Below are 18945 nucleotides of genomic sequence, written 5' to 3' on the forward strand. Positions count from 1 at the left end.
ACATCAAATAGGCTGAGATCTCCCACTGAGAAAGCAGAGACAGGTTGATTGGTGGTGTTTTACCTCTCTCCAAAACTCAAGGGTCTGCTTTTGTTGGCTTTTTAAAGCTATTCATACGCTGTTAGTATGAAATTGTGTCTGCCATAACTTATTTCTGGAGATTTCCTATTGTACTCTCTGTGCTGGCAATTAATTATTGAGGCAGCTTGTTTACGGGCAGAGCTTGCTTTCTCCTAGCACCTCCAATGAGTTGTGAATAGCAACATTTTTTGTTGCCGGTGTTGAGAGGTAGATATATTCTCTTTCAGAGCAAGACTGTAATTTAAGTAGTAACTCAAAGAGAGTCAACCTTAGTTATAAACAAATCAGGAATTCAGCCTTTAGAATCACATGTATTGGCCAGCAGTATTGGGCTTGTTTGTTGCTTTTTGTTTATTTGCTTTCTTTATTTTTTGTTTATGCTTCACATAAAAGCAAAGCTTGTTCTCAGCTCTTCCCGTGCTCCAGGGCTGTAATCTCAATAACACTGCAGCATTTTGCTGGGCCATTAGCAACCTGGTGGATGTGATTCCCTCTTCATCACTCCTGGGAGGGATGCACATGCAGTGGCTCACTCAGCATCACTAGTCCATTTGCCTCCTTAATGCATGTTAAGATCTTTGCAGTTGAATGTGTCCAGACTCAGGACCGATCCTCCCATCTTTTTGTCAGCCCAGTCTATATTTGTGCACAGAGATATCACTGCAGTATTTAGAATCACAGAATCAAAGACCTATTAAAGGTTGGAAAGACCACTAAGGTCCAACCCCACTGCCAGGTCCATGTGCCTCTCTATCTCTCTCAGCACTGACTGCAATGAACAAAATGGGGTTACCCTGCACTTAACGGGAAATCTGCACCAGGAAGTTGCTGAAATGCTCTTGTAACCAATTAGTTCAATCCATCAAAGTCTGATTAAAATAAGTAGAAAGGTTTTTACTTCCTCTGCAGCAGCAGAAACCCTCTTACATAGAAAGTGCTTCTCTTAATTACTACTCTGCAAATCCTCAGTGAGACAAAGACTCGGCATCACAGCTTACTTTCTCTCTACTGTAATAATGCTTTCATTCCATAAGTGCACAAGGCAGGATAATACGTGGGCTTTGGTTTTTCTTCTTTCATTTATATTGCAAATGTCCTTCATTCAGTAATGGAACTGTAGAAGATGTAGCCAGAAGAATAAGACATTGGTACAGCAACTAGAGACTGAGCACTGCCGTGATCTTCGTGGGGTGGGGGAGTTTGGGCTGAGATTGCGGACCCAGCTGTAATCCTATTGGAATCCTATTGCAACTGTGACGTGACTGGTAGCAATAACAGCAGAGCTCGTACATTAGATAAAGAGAAGCAACTAATGCCATATGGTGAGATTTGGGCAGGAGAAAAAGGGTCACAGGGATTCACTCAGAGGGTGCTAAGCCCATGAAATGCTGGTGAGTGCTCATGAAAAGATGCCAAGGAATTTTTAGGAGTTAAATGTGACCTTCAGCTGGGATAAGTGCAAGAGAGTGAAGGGAACATTGGCAGTAGCAGGAGGTAGAGTAGCAAGAATCATAGAATCATTAAGGTTAGAAAAGAACACTTAAATCATCTGTTCAGCTGCCAACCCATCACCACCATGCCCAACTAACCATGTCTCAGGGCTGCCCTGTGCTTCCCTTCTCCCTCTTGGAGAATGCAGAGATCTGGAGGACATTTGCATGGCATTCCTCCAGCTGCCTGCTAGGCCATGATGGGGCAGTTTGAAATGTGGTGCTGATGAGGCTTTCCAGTCCCAGACCAGAGAGATGGAGCAACCTGTGAGCATCCTCAAAGTCCCAGCTTGGAGGCTGACAGTCCCTTCTCCATGCTCATATTAGATCTGACCTTTGTGTGAAGCAGAGTGGCTCCAAGCAGACTGACTGCCTGTGTGGTGTTTACTGTCTTAAGCTCCACGAGTTATTTAGCCTTGCTGAGAAAACAGAAACAAACAAACCGCATTCTGCTGGCTGGAGCAATCAAAATGTTGGGTTCTTCATAGAGGACTTTTTTCTTCTTGCTTCCTTCTCTGAGGTCTTCCCCACCACTCTGATTCGTCCCTCCACATCCATCTATATCCACATCCACCTATGTGTGATGGTCAGAACTGGGGACAGCCAGCACTGAGTTTTGCACAAGGACGCTGCTGGCATGAAACTCAAAGCCACAGCACCAAAGCCATTGGAGATGCATTCTTGTGCCATAAAGGACTGCAAGACATAGGTAGCCAGTATGGCCATGCAAGGCTGGGAATGATTCAGAAGGACAGAGGCAACTGCTTGGTTGCTCTTCCATATCCTCACTAGCCCAGATCAGGAATAAGCTTCTGAATTGATGATCCTTCTGATCTCCACTCACCATGCTGGTTTTCATCAAAGAGAGGTCTCAGGGCACACATGGAACATGTCCCATGTCACTTGCAAATAGAGACGCAAACATAAAATGCCTGCAGTGTTGCAAAGAGAAGACCCAGCTGTGGCTGTCAGCTCCTGTCTCAATGTCACAGGCTGAGATTTGTTCCAAGCACAGGTTCACCTTGAAGCTCTCATGCAAATGAGAAAATTAACAGTGTGGAAAAAGCAAAGAGCATGAATGACCCTGTGATCAGTTTTATCCAGTTATGTTCAGAAGGCATTTTGGTTAGCCATGAATGTGACAAAGCTGATCTCATCCTCCAGGAAGGAGCAGGCTGCTGAAGCCTGATATGGGCTCCCCAGAGAGTTGCCCACAGGCATCTCATCCATGGTGCTGTCTTCAAACACTGAGGCTGCAAAGAGTCAGTGGCCTCACAGCTGAAATAATGTCTAATTGTCTTTCTCTGTGGACTTTTAATTTATGACTTTGTTGAGAAAAATCAACCAGCTAAGAAATTCTGTTCTAACTCTCAGGGGGGCCGTTGGTTTCTGGGTGACCACAGTTCCACATCTACATCCTCTCCTCTCCTCTCCTCTCCTCTCCTCTCCTCTCCTCTCCTCTCCTCTCCTCTCCTCTCCTCTCCTCTCCTCTCCTCTCCTCTCCTCTCCTCTCCTCTCCTCTCCTCTCCTCTCCTCTCCTCTCCTCTCCTGTGCAACGTTTTGGGATCTCCTGTCTGCAAAAATGGAGGTATGAGCTGCTCAGAGTTTCAGGAGCAGAAAGATCCCACAGGGGACAATTCCAGGGGTGAAACAACACATAAAAGGCAAAGCCAATATTCCCCATTCTTCTCAACAGCCTCTGTACACAGCTAAATATCCCAGTTTAACTGCTCCTGGGGGCTTCATCAGCCATCTGAAGGACTTTGTTCTTATACAACTTGACTCATTTCCACTTCTGAACCATAAACCTCTGGACCATGAAGTTCTGGGCCATGACCCAACTGGACCAAGTTACAGTGGATCTTAACCTGGTGTTTATTCGAATGCAGGAATTGTGCCCAAATCCATGTTTATTTTTTTTCTCTTCTGTTGTTCCTACTCCTGAAGACAACATTTGTATTGGGAAACAGTGTGCTAACAAAGCAAACAACTGCAGCCCGTTGAGACTGGAGTTGCTGAATGCAGCTCATCCCAGCAGCAGGGACACGTACCCACATAACCCAGAACAGCCGAGCTGTTAAACAAACATAATGCAACAGTAATGGATGGTTTTGCAATGCTTTAAGGAGCTGAGTGCTCATCTGCTCCAGCTGGCTGTGTGCAGGGAGGTGCTGGGCTGAGGACAGACAAGTGCTTGCCTCTTTTACCTCCCTCCCTATATTGTTGCAGTGAAGCTGCCAGGGGTGTATGGAGAAAAGCTGCTGTTTATATCACACTGCAAAGTGAGAAAGTGATGCGATTTAAAAGCAGACAACCTCCATATGTTCATCTACTGACTGAAAGCCTGGGAACTGCTTGTCTGTATTTTAGGAAGGACACTGTATTTCTAGCAGCAAGCCTTCCATGTTTATGTTTCCTCGATCACAGCTAGACCCAACGCATATGCATCAAATTTACTGAACGTTTGCAGTAAAGGCAGTGCTGAGAATCTCCAGCTCAGAACTGTGAGATCTGATCTATGTGGCAGGGAGTGCATGGGGCAGGTGCTACTAAAAGTACTGCTGATGTTTGGGCAGGTTGTCAGTACTGTCGAGGTGTGGCAGGTGGGTTTGTTATTCCATGGTAAAGGAAAGAGCAGAGGTGTGACCAGTTTTCTTTCCAGTGATGCACCCTTGCTTCTGTTCAACACAGAGGTCCTTGCATATGGAACACTGCAGTGTGCAGCACTGCATCAGGAAGCCTTGCTCAGGGTATGTCCATGCATTGGGTGCTTATCAAGTGGCCTCTCCTGCAGCTCACCAGGGCACAATACCACTGCTGTAGTCTTTGGGAACACGTGGGGCTGATCCAGAATGCTCTTTGGTATATGGTGGTGTGCCCACAACCATATAAATTGTCCTCTACAGTAACAAGCTCTAAAGGTTTGTAAAATGCTGCCTTTCTCTTGTAAACGCTGTGCATCCTCTCTCAGTCTTATGATAACCTCCAGTGCCATCCTTGGAGCATCTCAGCGTCAATGGTTTGACTGTGCAGATGTGAGCAGTGACTATTCCCACCGTGAATGTCCTCTTGTCCTGTTTTGTGGGTAGGTGAGTCAGTCACTGGAAATGAGATCTGAAGACCAACATACAGCACATCTGAATAGACCTGCGGTACTGGATTTAAGTCTGCTGTATCAGGAGATCATTTCAAGCTTCACTGGTTCACAAGCAGTTTGTTAGCTTAATAAAGGAGAAAAAAATCCTTCTTCAGTTCGTGCCTGAGCACCATTTATATCTCAAATATTCCCACGTCGCGTTGCTGTGTGTGATATTTTGAGCTAAGGCATTTTGCATGTCTTCCCTCAGCACAGGCTTAAGAGCAATGTTCATCTCTGGTAATGTCACTTCTTTGGTCAACTCAGCAGCTCGCTGAGGTGATGCTCGCTGCCCTCATACTGGAGATTCCGCTAACGAGGCCAAGTGTTTTATTCATTAAGGGCAGGGAAATCTGGAGCTTTATTCAAGAGGCCCTGGTGGGAAATTTGCATGAAAATTTCATGCTGCTCTCTTGCAGGAGCCCTGTCTGGCAGCAGGTGTCCTTCCCTGCTGGGCTGCCCTTCCGCCTGCTGCAGAGCTCTAATAGAAATGGAACATGTAAAGCTTTTTTTGTTTCCTTTTGTTTTGCTCCGCTTTGCAAAATTCATGGGGCCAGGAAGCTGTCATCTATTTAGAGAAAGAGATGGACTTTGGGGACCAGGGATGCCCTTGGACAGCTCTGACCGTGTTTAAACACCTACAGGATAGGAGGTTCCCGGTTCTGAAGCAATGGAGTAAATCAAGATGGTCTAGTAGGTCTCTAGTGTCTGGAAATGGAAATAAATTTGGGTTTAATTTACAAAGTTTTGTTCAAATCCTCAACTGGGATTTGCTGAAAGTCAACATTTTATCTAATGTTGTCCTGCTCGCTTCATGTGTGAACCATTATAGGACATGGTTAGCAGGCATGGTGGTGATGGGCTGCCAATCAGACTAGATGATCTTTGTGATCTTTTCCAACCTTAATGAACCTGGGGTTCTCATGCTGCATCTCATGCTCAGAAAACATCCCTACAGACTCAAAGAGACTTGCTTCCCTTTTCTGTTTTGCCATCAAGCTCTTCATGTGGCACCTTTGCTGCCCCATATAGTTCAGTTCAGGCTTCCGTTTCAACAGTGGAAAAATGTATTGACCCATAAAATAAGAATGGTCATAGAATCATTAAGGTTGGAACGAGCAATAAGATCATCTAATCCAACCCACACTTGTGACCACTCTAGAGCACGTCACTCAGTGCAACACCTATCCTTTTCTTGGATGCTTCCAGGGACAGTGACTCCACCACCTCCCTGGGCATCCTGTGCCAATATATTACCACTCTTTCTGAGAAGAAATTCTTCCTAATATCCAATCTGAACCTCGTCTGGTGCAACTCTAGGCCATTACGTTAAGAATCAGAAGAGCAGTACACGATCACTTGTGATGGAGTCAGTCACTGTGATTGAAACTTGTCTTCAGCATGCAGATGCCACTGGGAGATGGAGGGGAAGGCCACAATGGCTTCTATATCACTGGAGGGATGGCTTCGGATGATGGTTCATCAGTGGAGGGAGAGTCAAACCAGTGAGATTCATCATTTCAACAAATGCAGCTTGTATCATGCATGAAATATAACATTAAGAACATAACGTTTGGGATTGGTTGCAGCCCCTTGGAGTGGACACTGCAGTAGAGACCCTTCCCAAGGAGGTCCAGGAGTGGGAATGAGTGCTGCACTGAGCTGCCTGCACACCTCTATGCAAAGGGGATTTGGGCTGTTTTGGAGAGAGAAGCAATTTTTCCTCTTGCTTTTGGTGCTAGCAACTGCACTGCTGCAGCTCTCGAGTAATGGATACCTCCTGCAATTGCACCTTGGAAAGCAGCTGACTGGTTCCTGCAATGAGCTCCTGAATAATTGAAGCCATATTTGTGGGATTTGCGCTGAAGTACTAACAGCTGCGGTATGTTTTGATATTTATGAAGCCCAATAAATTATGGATTTGATAGTGCAGTGAGCCCAGCTTGATACCTAGTGCTGCCAGAGTGCCAGTGTTGATGGTGCATGGTTCCCCCCAGTTCACTTCCGTTGTGTGTCTGGGTAGGACTGGTGTCTATTACTGGGCTTAGTAGAGCTTACTCACAAGTTCCAGTCCCCAAGAGCTGGCAGTGTGTTCTGAATTGCTCCTCACTACATTGACTTTATAAAGACAAGCTGAGGACATTTCAGAGGTAGAGATGATGTCCATTATTTCCTTGATAATGGAGGATGCAGAATTAGTAGCAAGAGTTAAGCTGGAAAGAACAAAAAACCCAATCTGGCTTTCAAAGGGTTCCATGGGTATATATCAGCCACCTTCTCCAGGATGCCTCATTCAGTGTACAAGCTTTTCTTTTTCACTTGTGAGATTAAACTCCGTGCTTGGCTTTCTATTATCCAGGCACATTTTTTTTTATGTATGAGAATGTTTTTGCTTTGCAGATGATCCAGACGCATTCCAGATACCCCCCCATCAGAGCAGGCTGCACGCTGGGAAGGGATGGGAAGCAAGGAAATAACTGCTTGAAGCAGCAGATGGCATCCTACTCCTCAGAAGCTTTCCTGTCTCTGTGGAAGTACAATAAATACAGACTACAAGTGTGCATGCTCTGGTCACAGCTGCACAAAGGGAATTGGTAGAAAACAGTGGGCTTGCTTAATTTCTCAAAAGATCATTTGTCTTTAATATTTCCTTTGCTTGCTTTCCCTGCCTGCTTGGGTGAGAGGAGATGCCATCTCTCACTTCTCACCCTTGTGCTTGTTCCCATTGCATTCAGAATGCTTTTTTTCCCCCTCTTTACTCATAGAACCAGAGGCCGCAGATCACTTCGGAGGAGTTTAGGCTGAGGTTCTGTCTCTGTTGTGCTGATGCACAATGAATTGCCTGAAATCTGCCACTGCAGTGAGTGAGAAAAATTTCCCCTATCCCAATAGCCTTGCAAATTATGCATCTATGAGAATCACAGCAGCAAAAGCAGAAGGAACCACAGGAAAATCCTGTGTGGTGGATGAGGCTTTAATTTAAGGTTTCCAGGGTTTATGCCTTCAACAACATGTCTCTTCGAGAACTGATGCCCCTTGCACAGAGCAGATAAAGACGGAATATGTGTACACATTGCTGGTCTGGGTTTCCACCCAAAGCTGAGATGTTGCTTACTCCTTTCTTCCACAAAAGCATCACCAGATTTCCTACCATGCTAACCAGATGTGGCCTCCCTCCTCTTTGGGGCAGAAATAGGTTGAGAATAAGAAATAAACAGCAAAGACCAAAGCCTTGTTTTCACATACACACTTGCCTGGTAGCTCAAGGATGCTACAAAATGCAGGTGGAATGGTGATTCAAGTCTGAGGAATTGCTCCTATTTACTTTCTAGGAGAAGTATTACTATGGAGATAGAGCACAGCCAAAATTATCTTCCTGTGGCAAGGGAAAGGGTGTTAAGAGTGGTCAGAAGGCATCTCTGGGGGTCACCTGAGCAGGTTGGAGCAGCACCTGGAGCACACCTAGAAGCCATCTAGCTGTCTCTAAGGAAGAAGTCTCTATTTTCTGTTAGCTGTGGGACTTTGCTGACCACATCCAGCCCTCTGTGGTGCTACAAGGACTAAGAGACAAGCAAAGAGTGCGGGCCAAGCATGAATTTTCTATCAAAATAAAGAATTGAATCTGGTTATGACTAATTGGGAGAGCTGATCAAGCTTCCTTTTATATTGTTTCCCCAGTATCCCAGGGGATGCCCCTTATGTGCCCTTGGACCATGAGTGTAACACTCATCCAGTGACTTCCACTGACGTGCTGAGTGCATTTCAGAGACAACATATGCCAGAAAGCAAAAACCTTATGAGAGCAGCTCTTCTGGTACCAGAACAGCCCCCTGTGGGTTCCAGCACTGATATCTTTCCCTTGGATTCCCACATTACATGCCCATTTCTCCCCATTGCTAACAGCAGCTTCCACTGGTCTTCCAGTAAGCATCCCATGTATCCTTTCTCCTTCACTCATGCTCTTCCTTCCCAAAATTCAGATGTAGGCTTTTCTTGGCGTGAGTTTGTGAACAGAACTCAAATGGATTTGTTTGCTCCATGCCTGAACCCACAGACAATTACAATCATGGCTGACTGCCTAGCTTTGTTAATTAGCTGCCAGCAATGGCTCATTTTTCCCTCTGTGGTTTCCTCCTGAATTAGAAGGGCACTGCTCATTAGCTCTATCCTGCTTTGGGATGCTACAGTTGAACATTATGGCATCCAGAAATGCCAGTTGAGGGTATGAGCTTGATTTGTTTGGTCAATTAAAAAAATATTAGTTACATTTAGGTAATAAAGCCAAATATTAGCACAGTTATTTTGTACTAGTGCAATCTGCTTGCCCTGTGCCTCTACTAAAGCTTCCTGTTTCTGGCTTTGCTGGCAACACAGATTAAAATGTCTGCTGTAGCCTATTGATGGGTTGGTATCAGCTAACAGGCTTGTTTTCACATAGCTGACCTACATCTGGAGTTTGAGTTCAGTTCAACCAGGAACAGCACTTCCAGCCCTTCATCACTGATTATAAGTACTTTAAATAACAGAAGTAGCAACCAGGGTGGTAAAATAATGTTTTATTCCATGGATGAACAAACACTACCATGCCACATCCTAAAGTTCTTTCTACAAAAGATTGTGGACAGAGCAGATTTTTTTTCTCAAGTCAAGTTCACTTGAGGCCGCCGAGCCCGTTCAGTGTTGCAAAATCTGGACACGCAGCATTTTTATTGTCTATTTGGCATTTTGCCGGATAAAGCAGGTTTATACCACAGTTCTTGTTCACACAACGTTGATGCACTGTAAATTAAAGAGGATAATCAAACCAAACTAAGTAACTTCTGTGGTTTATCCGTACATAGATATATTTCTTCTTATGATGGCCAAAGTACAACCAACATTCAAGGCTTAAAATAACGGTAATAAAAAAGACACACTAAAGAACACAATGGAAACATCATCATTGCTGTCAGGATGTGAGCTTACCCATAGTACTATGTAAAAAGTAGAAACTGGCATTGACATTCAAGCTGTCAAAACAAGAAAAGAAATTACATTAATTGTTATATTTCCAAGCTAGTACTTCTAAAGAGTCCTGATCAGCAAAGAAGTGTTATCGCATGCATGCTGAACACAAGACTAATATTGGCTTGGGAACCTGACAAATAACTGACTTACATTCCTTTATATACAACAAAATGAAATATACAGTATTAATACTGGCTGTACATTTGGTCAGAGTATTTTACAAGGAGAGACGGTAGCCAAAGTTCTTATCGGGTGGGAAAACGGCAATGAATGAGCATTGATTTTCTTTCTGAGAGTTGCAATAATTTCACAAGAAGTTTAAAAACTTGCTTTGCACCGCAATGTAGAAATGATATTTTAAAGCAAAAAATGGCTTTTTTTTTAAATCTTTTTTTTTTTTTTTAATTTATTTTGCTTTAAATCCGGTATGACTGACAAAGCTCATGCAAGCAGAAGAGATAACCTAATGCTAATCATTGACCTGGAATAAAACTAAGCCACAGGCAGCATGTGCAATAAATCTGGGCATACTGGTTAGAATCATAGAATCATAGAAATACCAAGGTTGGAAAAGACCTAAAAGATCATCCAGTCCAACCGTTCACCTATTGCCAATAGCTCCCACTAAACCACGTCCTGTTCTGTTTAAATGGTTCTGTTTAAATGGCTCCATGAGATGATGTGCAAAGTGTCTGCCACAAATCCCTGCTGCCAAAACCTAATCTAATCCTTCTCCCAACAGGCTGCCAACCAGAAATTAAAAAGAAAAAACAAAAGAAAAGTTATGACCATCACAAATTTTGTTTAGTATTGGAAACGTGTCACAATGTTAAGTTGATCTGGGCTATCTATGTGTGTATTTTTCAAGGCTGCCAAAGAAAATGCTCAATCTTGTGAGTAAAGGCAGTTCCAGGAACACAGGATTGAGATTTCCTTTGTTTAGTGTAAGAGATTTTTTAATGGCTGGTTACCCTGACCCTCAATGTTCTTCCAGACCTCTAACGTCTAAATAGGGCTGGTTAATTCCTCATATTTTTCTTCCTCATCCGGAACAAGCTGAGAAGCTAATAAGGTAAACATGAGACCAAATGAAAACAGGAGTAAAAGCTACACAAAATTAAGAAATAATTACAGGAAGGTAAACATCAGCATAACTATAGCGACTGAATTCGTATGTCCTGCAGCAATGGCAAACCTTCTGATCAGAAAGAGCAGGCAAATATGCATGAATCAGTGTCCTTTAAAATAACTGCTATAATCTTTTGTGGGTATTTGATTCTTTTTTTTGACAAAGTGTGATGTTAACTACAGGAACGTAATATGAATGATGGATTTCAGGGCTGCTGCTTGATTGCTTGACTATAAAGGGACATCACATCTTCCAGTCCTCAAAGCGGTTTCAAAAGGTGTTCCTTCAAGCCTTGCCACTTTCACACCAGAAGTCACTTTGTGGCAAAGAAAAAAGAGAGAAAAAAATGGGGAAAAAGAGGATAAAATCAAAGGAAGATGTTGGTTGTGATGAGTTAATTTCAGACAGCAGTTTCTGCTGAGTTCACCATGCTTAATGTTCTTCCATCTAGGAAGGAGTTGCTGTCAAGTAAAGCAGAGGAGCTGCTTTCAGTTTTCTTTAAATACATGCTAACAACATTAACATCTCTTTCTTCAGGAAAATGATCCAGTTGCATATTGTTAGAGGGATCTGCCCTGTGCTTAGCACAGACACACAGGGTTAATCATCGTCCTCCTCCTCTTTCAGTGGAGCTATTGGGAGTTTGTCCTGAACTTGGAAACACGATGCAAAGAAGTTGACAATGGAGTTGTACAAATGCTGCTCTAAAGCTGGGTTGCTGAAATAATGGCTTTCATCAGGGTAAATCTGTAAAGCAAGGAAATACACAGTGAGAAGCTTAAAGTGTTGGAACTGAGCACTCAGCCCCCTGGGCACCCTATGTCTTCCCATGGATGCCACAAGGCCCAGGTTAATTCAGTGCACTGAGAGCACACTTGAACCAAAAGAAACATTTTTGTAGGTGGGCGTTTCATTTAATTTCATTCTGAACAATTCCAAGCAAAACGGAATCAAACCACCCGGGAAGAAGCCAGTAACTTCTGCACACACTGAAGGAAAGCAAGAGTCATCATTGTTTGTCTAGAGTGGGGTACTGAGAGGAAGGCAATGCACCTCTTGGGCTGAATCCTGACAGGTAAGACTGAGGGGTCCCACTGCTGCTCTGAGTGTCTCAATCCACAGCGTAAATCCTTGATCCCTCCACTCATTACGCAACAAATCCTTAAGGGGTACCAACCCCACGGCTGCCTTCAAGCTCCAAAGCACCAGTGCTTCTTCACTGGGAATGTGTACTGATCCCTTAGTCCTCTTAGCGCCCATCAAATCCCTTCCAGGCTCCTATCACAGCTCCATCCTACTGCCTTTGGAACCTGATGGAGCTCATGTGAAACTCTGCAGAAATGCAGCCAGAGGGAGCTGGTATTCAGTAGATGAAGTGTTAGCAGGGCTTGGGCATGGCAATAAGACCATCTGTATTGCAAGCTGTAGTCTCTACCATGGTAGCTCTGACTGCTGGCGCTCTCCTGGCTGTGGCTCAGCAGGTGGCAAAGGACAGGGATCATCACCATTGTCCGTGGTTGGGCTTCTTTAGGAAGCTGCAGCATCACATATACGGGCAGTTCAGCAAATCAGAGATATAACTCAGCAGAAAGAGGGACTTTCTAGACCAGTGTGTGCCACTCAGGGATGTCAGATTTGAGAAACATTTCTCCCCCTAACTTTTCCAGCTGATTTAATTTAGAGCCCTTTGTATCTGTAATTCATCCTGATTTCAGCCTGCTGTTCCCACTGAAAGATAGCAGCCATCAACTCCTTAGAGATACTCCTTGCAAAATCTAATTTACTGTAATTCAATAACTGTCCAACAACTGTCCAAAACAAAACAGTGATATCAAGTTAGCACGTGAATACATGGAAACACATTATAAGCTGATTCTGCTTCTATTGCCAGGCTGTATTTGCAAGTGGCTTTTCGAAGCTTGTTTCCTAACAGTAGTTTGAGTTCGGACTGGGAAATAACTGTTCAAATATGAGAAAAGAAAGCACATACTGTACCTGCAAGCTGTAATTAGCCTTTGCCCTAATTAGGTGTGTGATAAGGTCCGCAGTATGCTGAAAATGGATTTTTTCTGTAGAAACAGATTACAATCATTAAAGAGGCAAATTTAATTAAGAAAAATCAAAGCCTTCTCAAATACATAAAGAACTCAAGTGATGGTCTAACTTACCGTCAGCAGTAGCATGAATGATCAAAAATTCCTGTTCCTTCAGTAATGAGACTCTGTGTGCTAATCTGGTGATCTGTGAAGGTAAAGGTTGCAATAAGATTAAAACTTTTTCAAGAAATTAGCAATTCATATGGGGGGGGGAATAGGAGCACTTAATTCCATTTGATGCTCCCTCAGATGAATAACAAGCAGACGCCAGCACAGCATATTCTCTCAGCCACTTGAATCATCCTAGAAGTAAAACACACTCCCACTTCACCTTCCATGCTCTGCCCCAGCTGCAGGAAGAGGTCAGAGACCTTCATCTATTTTAATACTTTAATGTTCAGCAAAAGCCTCAACTGCAGAACATGTGGAAAAAGTCAAAGTGAACGTTCCAAAGTGAATAAAACGCACTGACAAAGAGACACCTAACCGCGCGTGCTAAAATGGGTTCAGTGAGCTGCAGTAACTTTGGTGTGGTTTGAAAGCTGGCACTGCACTGATGAGCTTACATGGACGAAAGGAGGTTCTCAAGTATTCACTGCTGCGAATGCTTTAGCCTCCAGCCAACTCCCAGACGCACAAGGGACAGACTAGTTGGAGTGACTGCAAATACTACACTCCGTATGGACCTAGCAAGTGTTTACAAACTTTGCAAGAGTTGACTCTGGTTATCCTGATATACTTGAATTTAATGAGTTCTCTCATCCTCTCATCCTTAGCAACGGTACTTAAGTTCTCTGACAGTGTATGCGTGTACCCTGACAGTGTATGCGTGTACCTTGCACTCTGTTCTCCCTCATGTTACTCCTTGATTGATGCTTCTTTGGTTGCACTTTGCTATGAGACGATACAGACTTTTTGGGGTCTACACCTGGTCTTTGCTGATATGACTTTCATAAACATGGATGGTTCACAGGACAGGAACAATTCTTACTCCTTAAGCAATCTGTGGTCCAGCTGCAGAATGTAGGAGCTGTGTATCACCTATGAGCTGTGCTTGGAGGAGTGCAATACTCTGCAATGAGCTCAAGAGCTGTTCCTAGTAGATAATGCCAAGTCATAGGATCATAGAATGGTTTGGGTTGAAAAGCACCTTGAAGTCCATGCAGTTCCAACTCCCTGTCATGGGCAGGGACATTTCCCACTAGAGTGGGTTGCTCAAAACCCTGTACAACCTGGCCCTTAATACCTTCAGAGATGGGGCACCCAGTTTCTCTGGGTAGCCTATGCCAGCGCCTCACTGCCCTCACTGTGAAGACTTCCTAATGCCTAATCTCAATCTACCCTCTTTCAGCTTGAAGCAATTACCCCTTGTCCTATCAATACATGCCCTTATAGAGAGTTCCTCCCCAGCTTTCCTGTACACCACTTTAGATACTGAAAGTTGTAATGAAGTCTCCCGAGAGCCTTTTCTTCTCCAGGCTGAACAAACCCAGCCCCCTCAGCCTGTCCCCACTGGGGAGGTGCTCCAGCCCTCAGAGCATCCTTGTGGCCTTCTCTGGAACTGCCTGAGCAGAACCACGTCCTTCTTGTACTATGGGCACCAGAGCTGAATACAGCACTGGGTCTCAAAAGACAGGGGAGAATCACTGGTCTCCATGCAGACACAGAGCCACTGACTGAAGCCCTTTGAGTATAACCATCCTTACGCACTGAGTGGTCCATCCATCACATCTGCATCTCTTCAATTCAGAGACAAGGATGTAATGCAAAATGGTGTCAAATGCTTTGTACAAGTCAAGCAGATCTTGTCAGCTGCTCTTCCCTTTTCCACCAATTCTATGACCACACTGCAGGAAGGGAGCAGATTTGTCAGGCACCATTTGCCTTTAGTGAAGTCATGCTGGCTGTTCCCTGTCAACTCTGTTTTCTGTGTGCATTACAATAGTTTCCAGTAGGATCTGCTCCATAATCTTGCTGGGCACAGAGGTGAGGCTGGCTGCCTTGTAGCTCCCCACGTCTTCTGTTTTTCTCTTTTTAAAAATGGGATTTGTGTTTCCCCTTTTGGCCCGGATCTCCCTGTTCATCCATCCATGCCTCCTGGCATTTTTGCCTGACTTCCTTTTGTTTGGATGCATCATCACTCCTGAGCTTGGAGGAGGTGATCTTTGAGCATAAACCAGCTTTTTTGGCTCCACTTCCCTTCCGGGCTTTATCCTATGTCACTCAACCAAGAAGAACCCTGAAGAGGCCCAAGTCTCCTCTCTGATAAGGTCGACTTTTCAATGCACAAAGAGCAAGTGGCAACTCCAAGTTCTAATTTCTATTAAGTTTCTTATTTCAATATTTTTTGCTCGCTTTCACTGCTACTTACTGCCTTCAAAGTCCTAAAAGAATAAAAAGAATTTGCCATGAACTAGAGATCTTCCGTGCAAAATCTGAGAGGAGAGACAATGAACTCAGAATCTAGATAACCGTGAAAAAGCTTCCACTGCAGGGATCAGAAAGTGATCTGCCTCAAGAAAATGGGTCCAAATTTACGTCTTAGAGGGTATCAAAGTGATAAGACCATTGGGATGAAGCTGGATGGAGTTTGTGACTACACGGGTGCACCTGAGTTTCTAAGCCTCAGTTCTTTCAATATGTTAAACTGAAATATCCATATTTACCCAAGGTAAAAGGAATGCAGTGTCCATGCACTTACCTCATACACTCTGTTGTCGATCCCATGCAAGCCCAAGTATCTTTCAGAAAATGCTGAAGCTTGAAAAGAAATAAAGGAAACAAGCTTCTCAGTCGTATTTGAGTACACTGGCACTTCTAAGTCAAATACTGCCGATGCTAAAAAAGTGCTCATGTTCTACTGAAGCTTCAATAGATTTATTTCTAAAAGCTTTAGAAAATATAATCAGGATATGTACTATATCACAGGCTTTCATCATCGTTGTGTCTATCACTAGCAGAAGAACTATTCTTTATTTACTTATATATATTTACTGGCTTTCTGATTTCACTGACAGTGCAAAGGGAAATGGTGACCTTGAGAGGAAGGACCACTGTGTCTAGGGGGATCACCAGCCCAGGATGGGCATTGCACTTCAGCTCTCATGGAGGGATGGTTCAGGCAAGGAGGAATAATGTTCAATACAGCGGTACAAGTTGGTGATAGAAGTTGGATGGTAACAGTAGTTTATAGTTTTTATAGCTAGTCCTGAGAAAACTCATGATGTAAAACTAGCATGATCTTGCGAAATTAAAAGAAGAACACTTGGTAAGGGTAGGGTAGACACATCATCTGTGGTTAAAGAGAAGGCCTGTGGGCTCTGGGATGGTGTTTACCATATAGTTTGAAGTCTGTCAGTGGGGAAAGAGCAGCTCCACATGCAAACACCTGGTTTTCTTCGCCAGCTGGAAGCATGTAAGTGCTCAGGTAGCCACCATAGTCCTAGAATACAAACAGGACAGGGACATCAGCAATCATGCAGCGACATGTTGAGGCTTCTGTGTACAGAACAGGGCACTTGAGACCTTGCAGGGTTATAGAGCCCCCAGCACCTGGTCCTAGAGAAGCAGGGAACAAGGGACATCTCCACGGCCATGTCTGAGGATGAGCTCTGCACCCACTGCACTCTCCTGAATCAGAAAGGTTGTGCCCCATAACCTTCCTTTTCTTAACCCACCGCATGGCTGTAGGTGTGCCCAGATATGCTACCTCTCCAAAATACCAGCTCAGCACTTATTTAAAAGGGACATCATAATTTCAGTGTCTGCTGTCAGTCTGTCAACAGTTCCCCACAGAGATGCTGCTGTATGTGCAGCTCTCATCACTCACTCTAAGCCTGTATCTCCCACAACAGTTTCTACTCGCAGTCCCATGCTCATTTCAAACTGTGTGTACTTTGCAATTGCTATTTCCCAGCCGGGCACACGCTGGGGTGTGAGTCAGCTCAGAAATCAGCATTGTTGTTGAACACTTGTACAGTACGAGGTAGATCCACCCACACACCCACAGGCCTTAAGGGACGCGAGGACAATGAAAGTTTGCAAGGGGAAGAAGTAATTAACAGCTAATTGTCACTTTCTGCACTCAGAAGTTTAATTTACACACACTGATGAATATATTGATAAAACGAAAGCTTTCATCAGCAGCATCTCCAAGCAAGAAGAAGTCCATCCCCAAAATAAATAATAACAACAAAACACTATTCACGTAATCAGGATTTAGCTCAGCTGCTTAACCTCATCAGCCAACCAACACAGTGCAGAGGAATAAGAGAAAAAAGTTACCTTCCCAAACACACCGACTCGCGTTTTATCGATGTAATGCTCTTTCAGCATTGTCCTACAATATGAGGGGAGAAACTGTGAATTAAAAACACTTTTCCCTTCAACACAGCAGAGCCCTGCTTCTGAAAGGCACAGTAAAGCTGCTGCTATTACACTACGCTGGTGGTGTTTTTAGTGTGATTGTGCTCCGAGTCGACCTAACAATAAGACAGGAGTTGAAATTTAGGATTTTACATTTTCTCTCACTGCAGATCCAGCAAAAAAATTAATCTAGGAGCTGAAATTCCAGCTTGTTTGCAGCTGTGTGACTGCACGGAGCTAAAAATAAACAGGCTTTGAACGTGTGACAGAGATAAGTGTGCTCTAATTTAGCTCTTTAAGTTTGTTCTTCTCCATCTGCGCTGGCTGGCGCGAGCTCCTCCTCTCACATGCCATCACTTGATCACAGCCATGGGATTACATTGTTCTTCCTTCCTGGTCTACCCTACATACTGCTGAAGGAAGCGGGACTAATGCCAGCCTTGGAGTAATTATTGGTAATTAATTAAGTTCATAGAATCATAGAATGGATTGGGGTCGAGATATCTTAAAGACCACGCAGTTCCAAGCCCCTGCCCTGAGAAGGGGTACTCTTATCATATCAGGTTTCCCAAAGTCCCATCCAACCTGGTGTGAAGCACCTCCAGGGATGGGACATCCACAACCTCTCTGGGCAGCCTGTGCCACTGCCTCCCCACCCTCTGAGTAAAGAATTTCCTCCCAACATCTAATCGAAACCTCCCCTCTTTTAGTTTTAAGTTCTTCAAGACGTTCTTCAAGAACAGTGTCATTCACCGGACAGCTTCCAGCTGGTCCTTCTCTTCCAAAAAGCCCAGCCTCCTCTTAACCTCGTGCAATAGTTTAGTGCCTTGGAAGCCACTCCCGCGGCCGTCGAACTTCAGCACGATGGCGTTGTGCAAGCTGACCATCACGCTCTCCCACGTCACCTCAAACCTCTCTGTTACAATCTGGTTGCCTGGCGTCCCATCCCTGAAACATAAACAGGCAATGGGAAAAGGTATAGTGCTTCAAGAAGCAAAGGCAACATCACTAAATGGGAGCCCAAAACTCTTCTCAGGGCCATGGGCTTGCTGTGGTAATGGCACGTGATGTGACACAGAAGTCAGTGGAATTTTCCTTATTAACACCCGTATCTATTTCTCTACCATCTCTCACTCTAATCTGTATCCATTTCTCTACCACTCCCAAAGACAGGGTATTTCTAGTGGAGGACTAGCTGCAAGGAGCCTGGCTTGGCATGCTGCTGAAACGCACTGGTTGAAGTCCTCAGCCATTCATTCTCACTTGCTTCACTGACAGGTGTTCAAGTTTCATCCACTGCCCCTTCACCCAATGCAGACCAGCCCTCTCCCATCAGCTTCTTGAGTGGCTGCAGATGGAGCTGTCAGTTCTATCTATCATTTCCCATTGAGGCAAGTGCAGAGGGTATGAACACTTCTAGAAGTGGTAAAACTAAGAGCATAGAAACGTGTGGGAAAGTCTCCCTTCGCAACCTGCTCAGACCCTGCACAAGAAATACTCTCAAGACTCTCAAGCAATACTGAGCCCACTTCTGCAAGACAGCCCAGAAAAAACAAGAGGTGATGACAATGAGAAGCAATATTTTGGGCTGGGATTACTGTAGAGCAGCAGGCACTCCCACCCAATTCTTGTCCTTTCTGG

The 18945-nt window shown here is 44.3% G+C and overlaps 1 protein-coding gene across 5 annotated transcripts in view; it reads right to left on the minus strand.

Annotated features, from left to right (window-relative positions):
- Nucleotides 1–9248: 9248 nt before the first annotated feature.
- Nucleotides 9249–18945, minus strand: part of DPP6 (dipeptidyl peptidase like 6) — a 447472-nt gene continuing 437775 nt past the window's right edge. For all 5 annotated transcript variants that reach the window (XM_072328927.1, XM_072328926.1, XM_072328923.1 and 2 more), the window contains exons 20-26: nt 18058–18252; nt 17224–17278; nt 16276–16381; nt 15641–15699; nt 13012–13084; nt 12839–12912; nt 9249–11590 (exon numbers count right to left, since the gene is read on the minus strand). In XM_072328927.1, coding sequence (XP_072185028.1) covers nt 11444–11590; nt 12839–12912; nt 13012–13084; nt 15641–15699; nt 16276–16381; nt 17224–17278; nt 18058–18252 — 709 coding nt within the window. In that variant the 3' untranslated portion in view covers nt 9249–11443. The remainder of the gene's footprint in view (nt 11591–12838; nt 12913–13011; nt 13085–15640; nt 15700–16275; nt 16382–17223; nt 17279–18057; nt 18253–18945) is intronic.

The sequence above is a fragment of the Excalfactoria chinensis genome, chromosome 2, assembly GCF_039878825.1.
Source record: "Excalfactoria chinensis isolate bCotChi1 chromosome 2, bCotChi1.hap2, whole genome shotgun sequence".
Taxonomy (NCBI): domain Eukaryota; kingdom Metazoa; phylum Chordata; class Aves; order Galliformes; family Phasianidae; genus Excalfactoria; species Excalfactoria chinensis.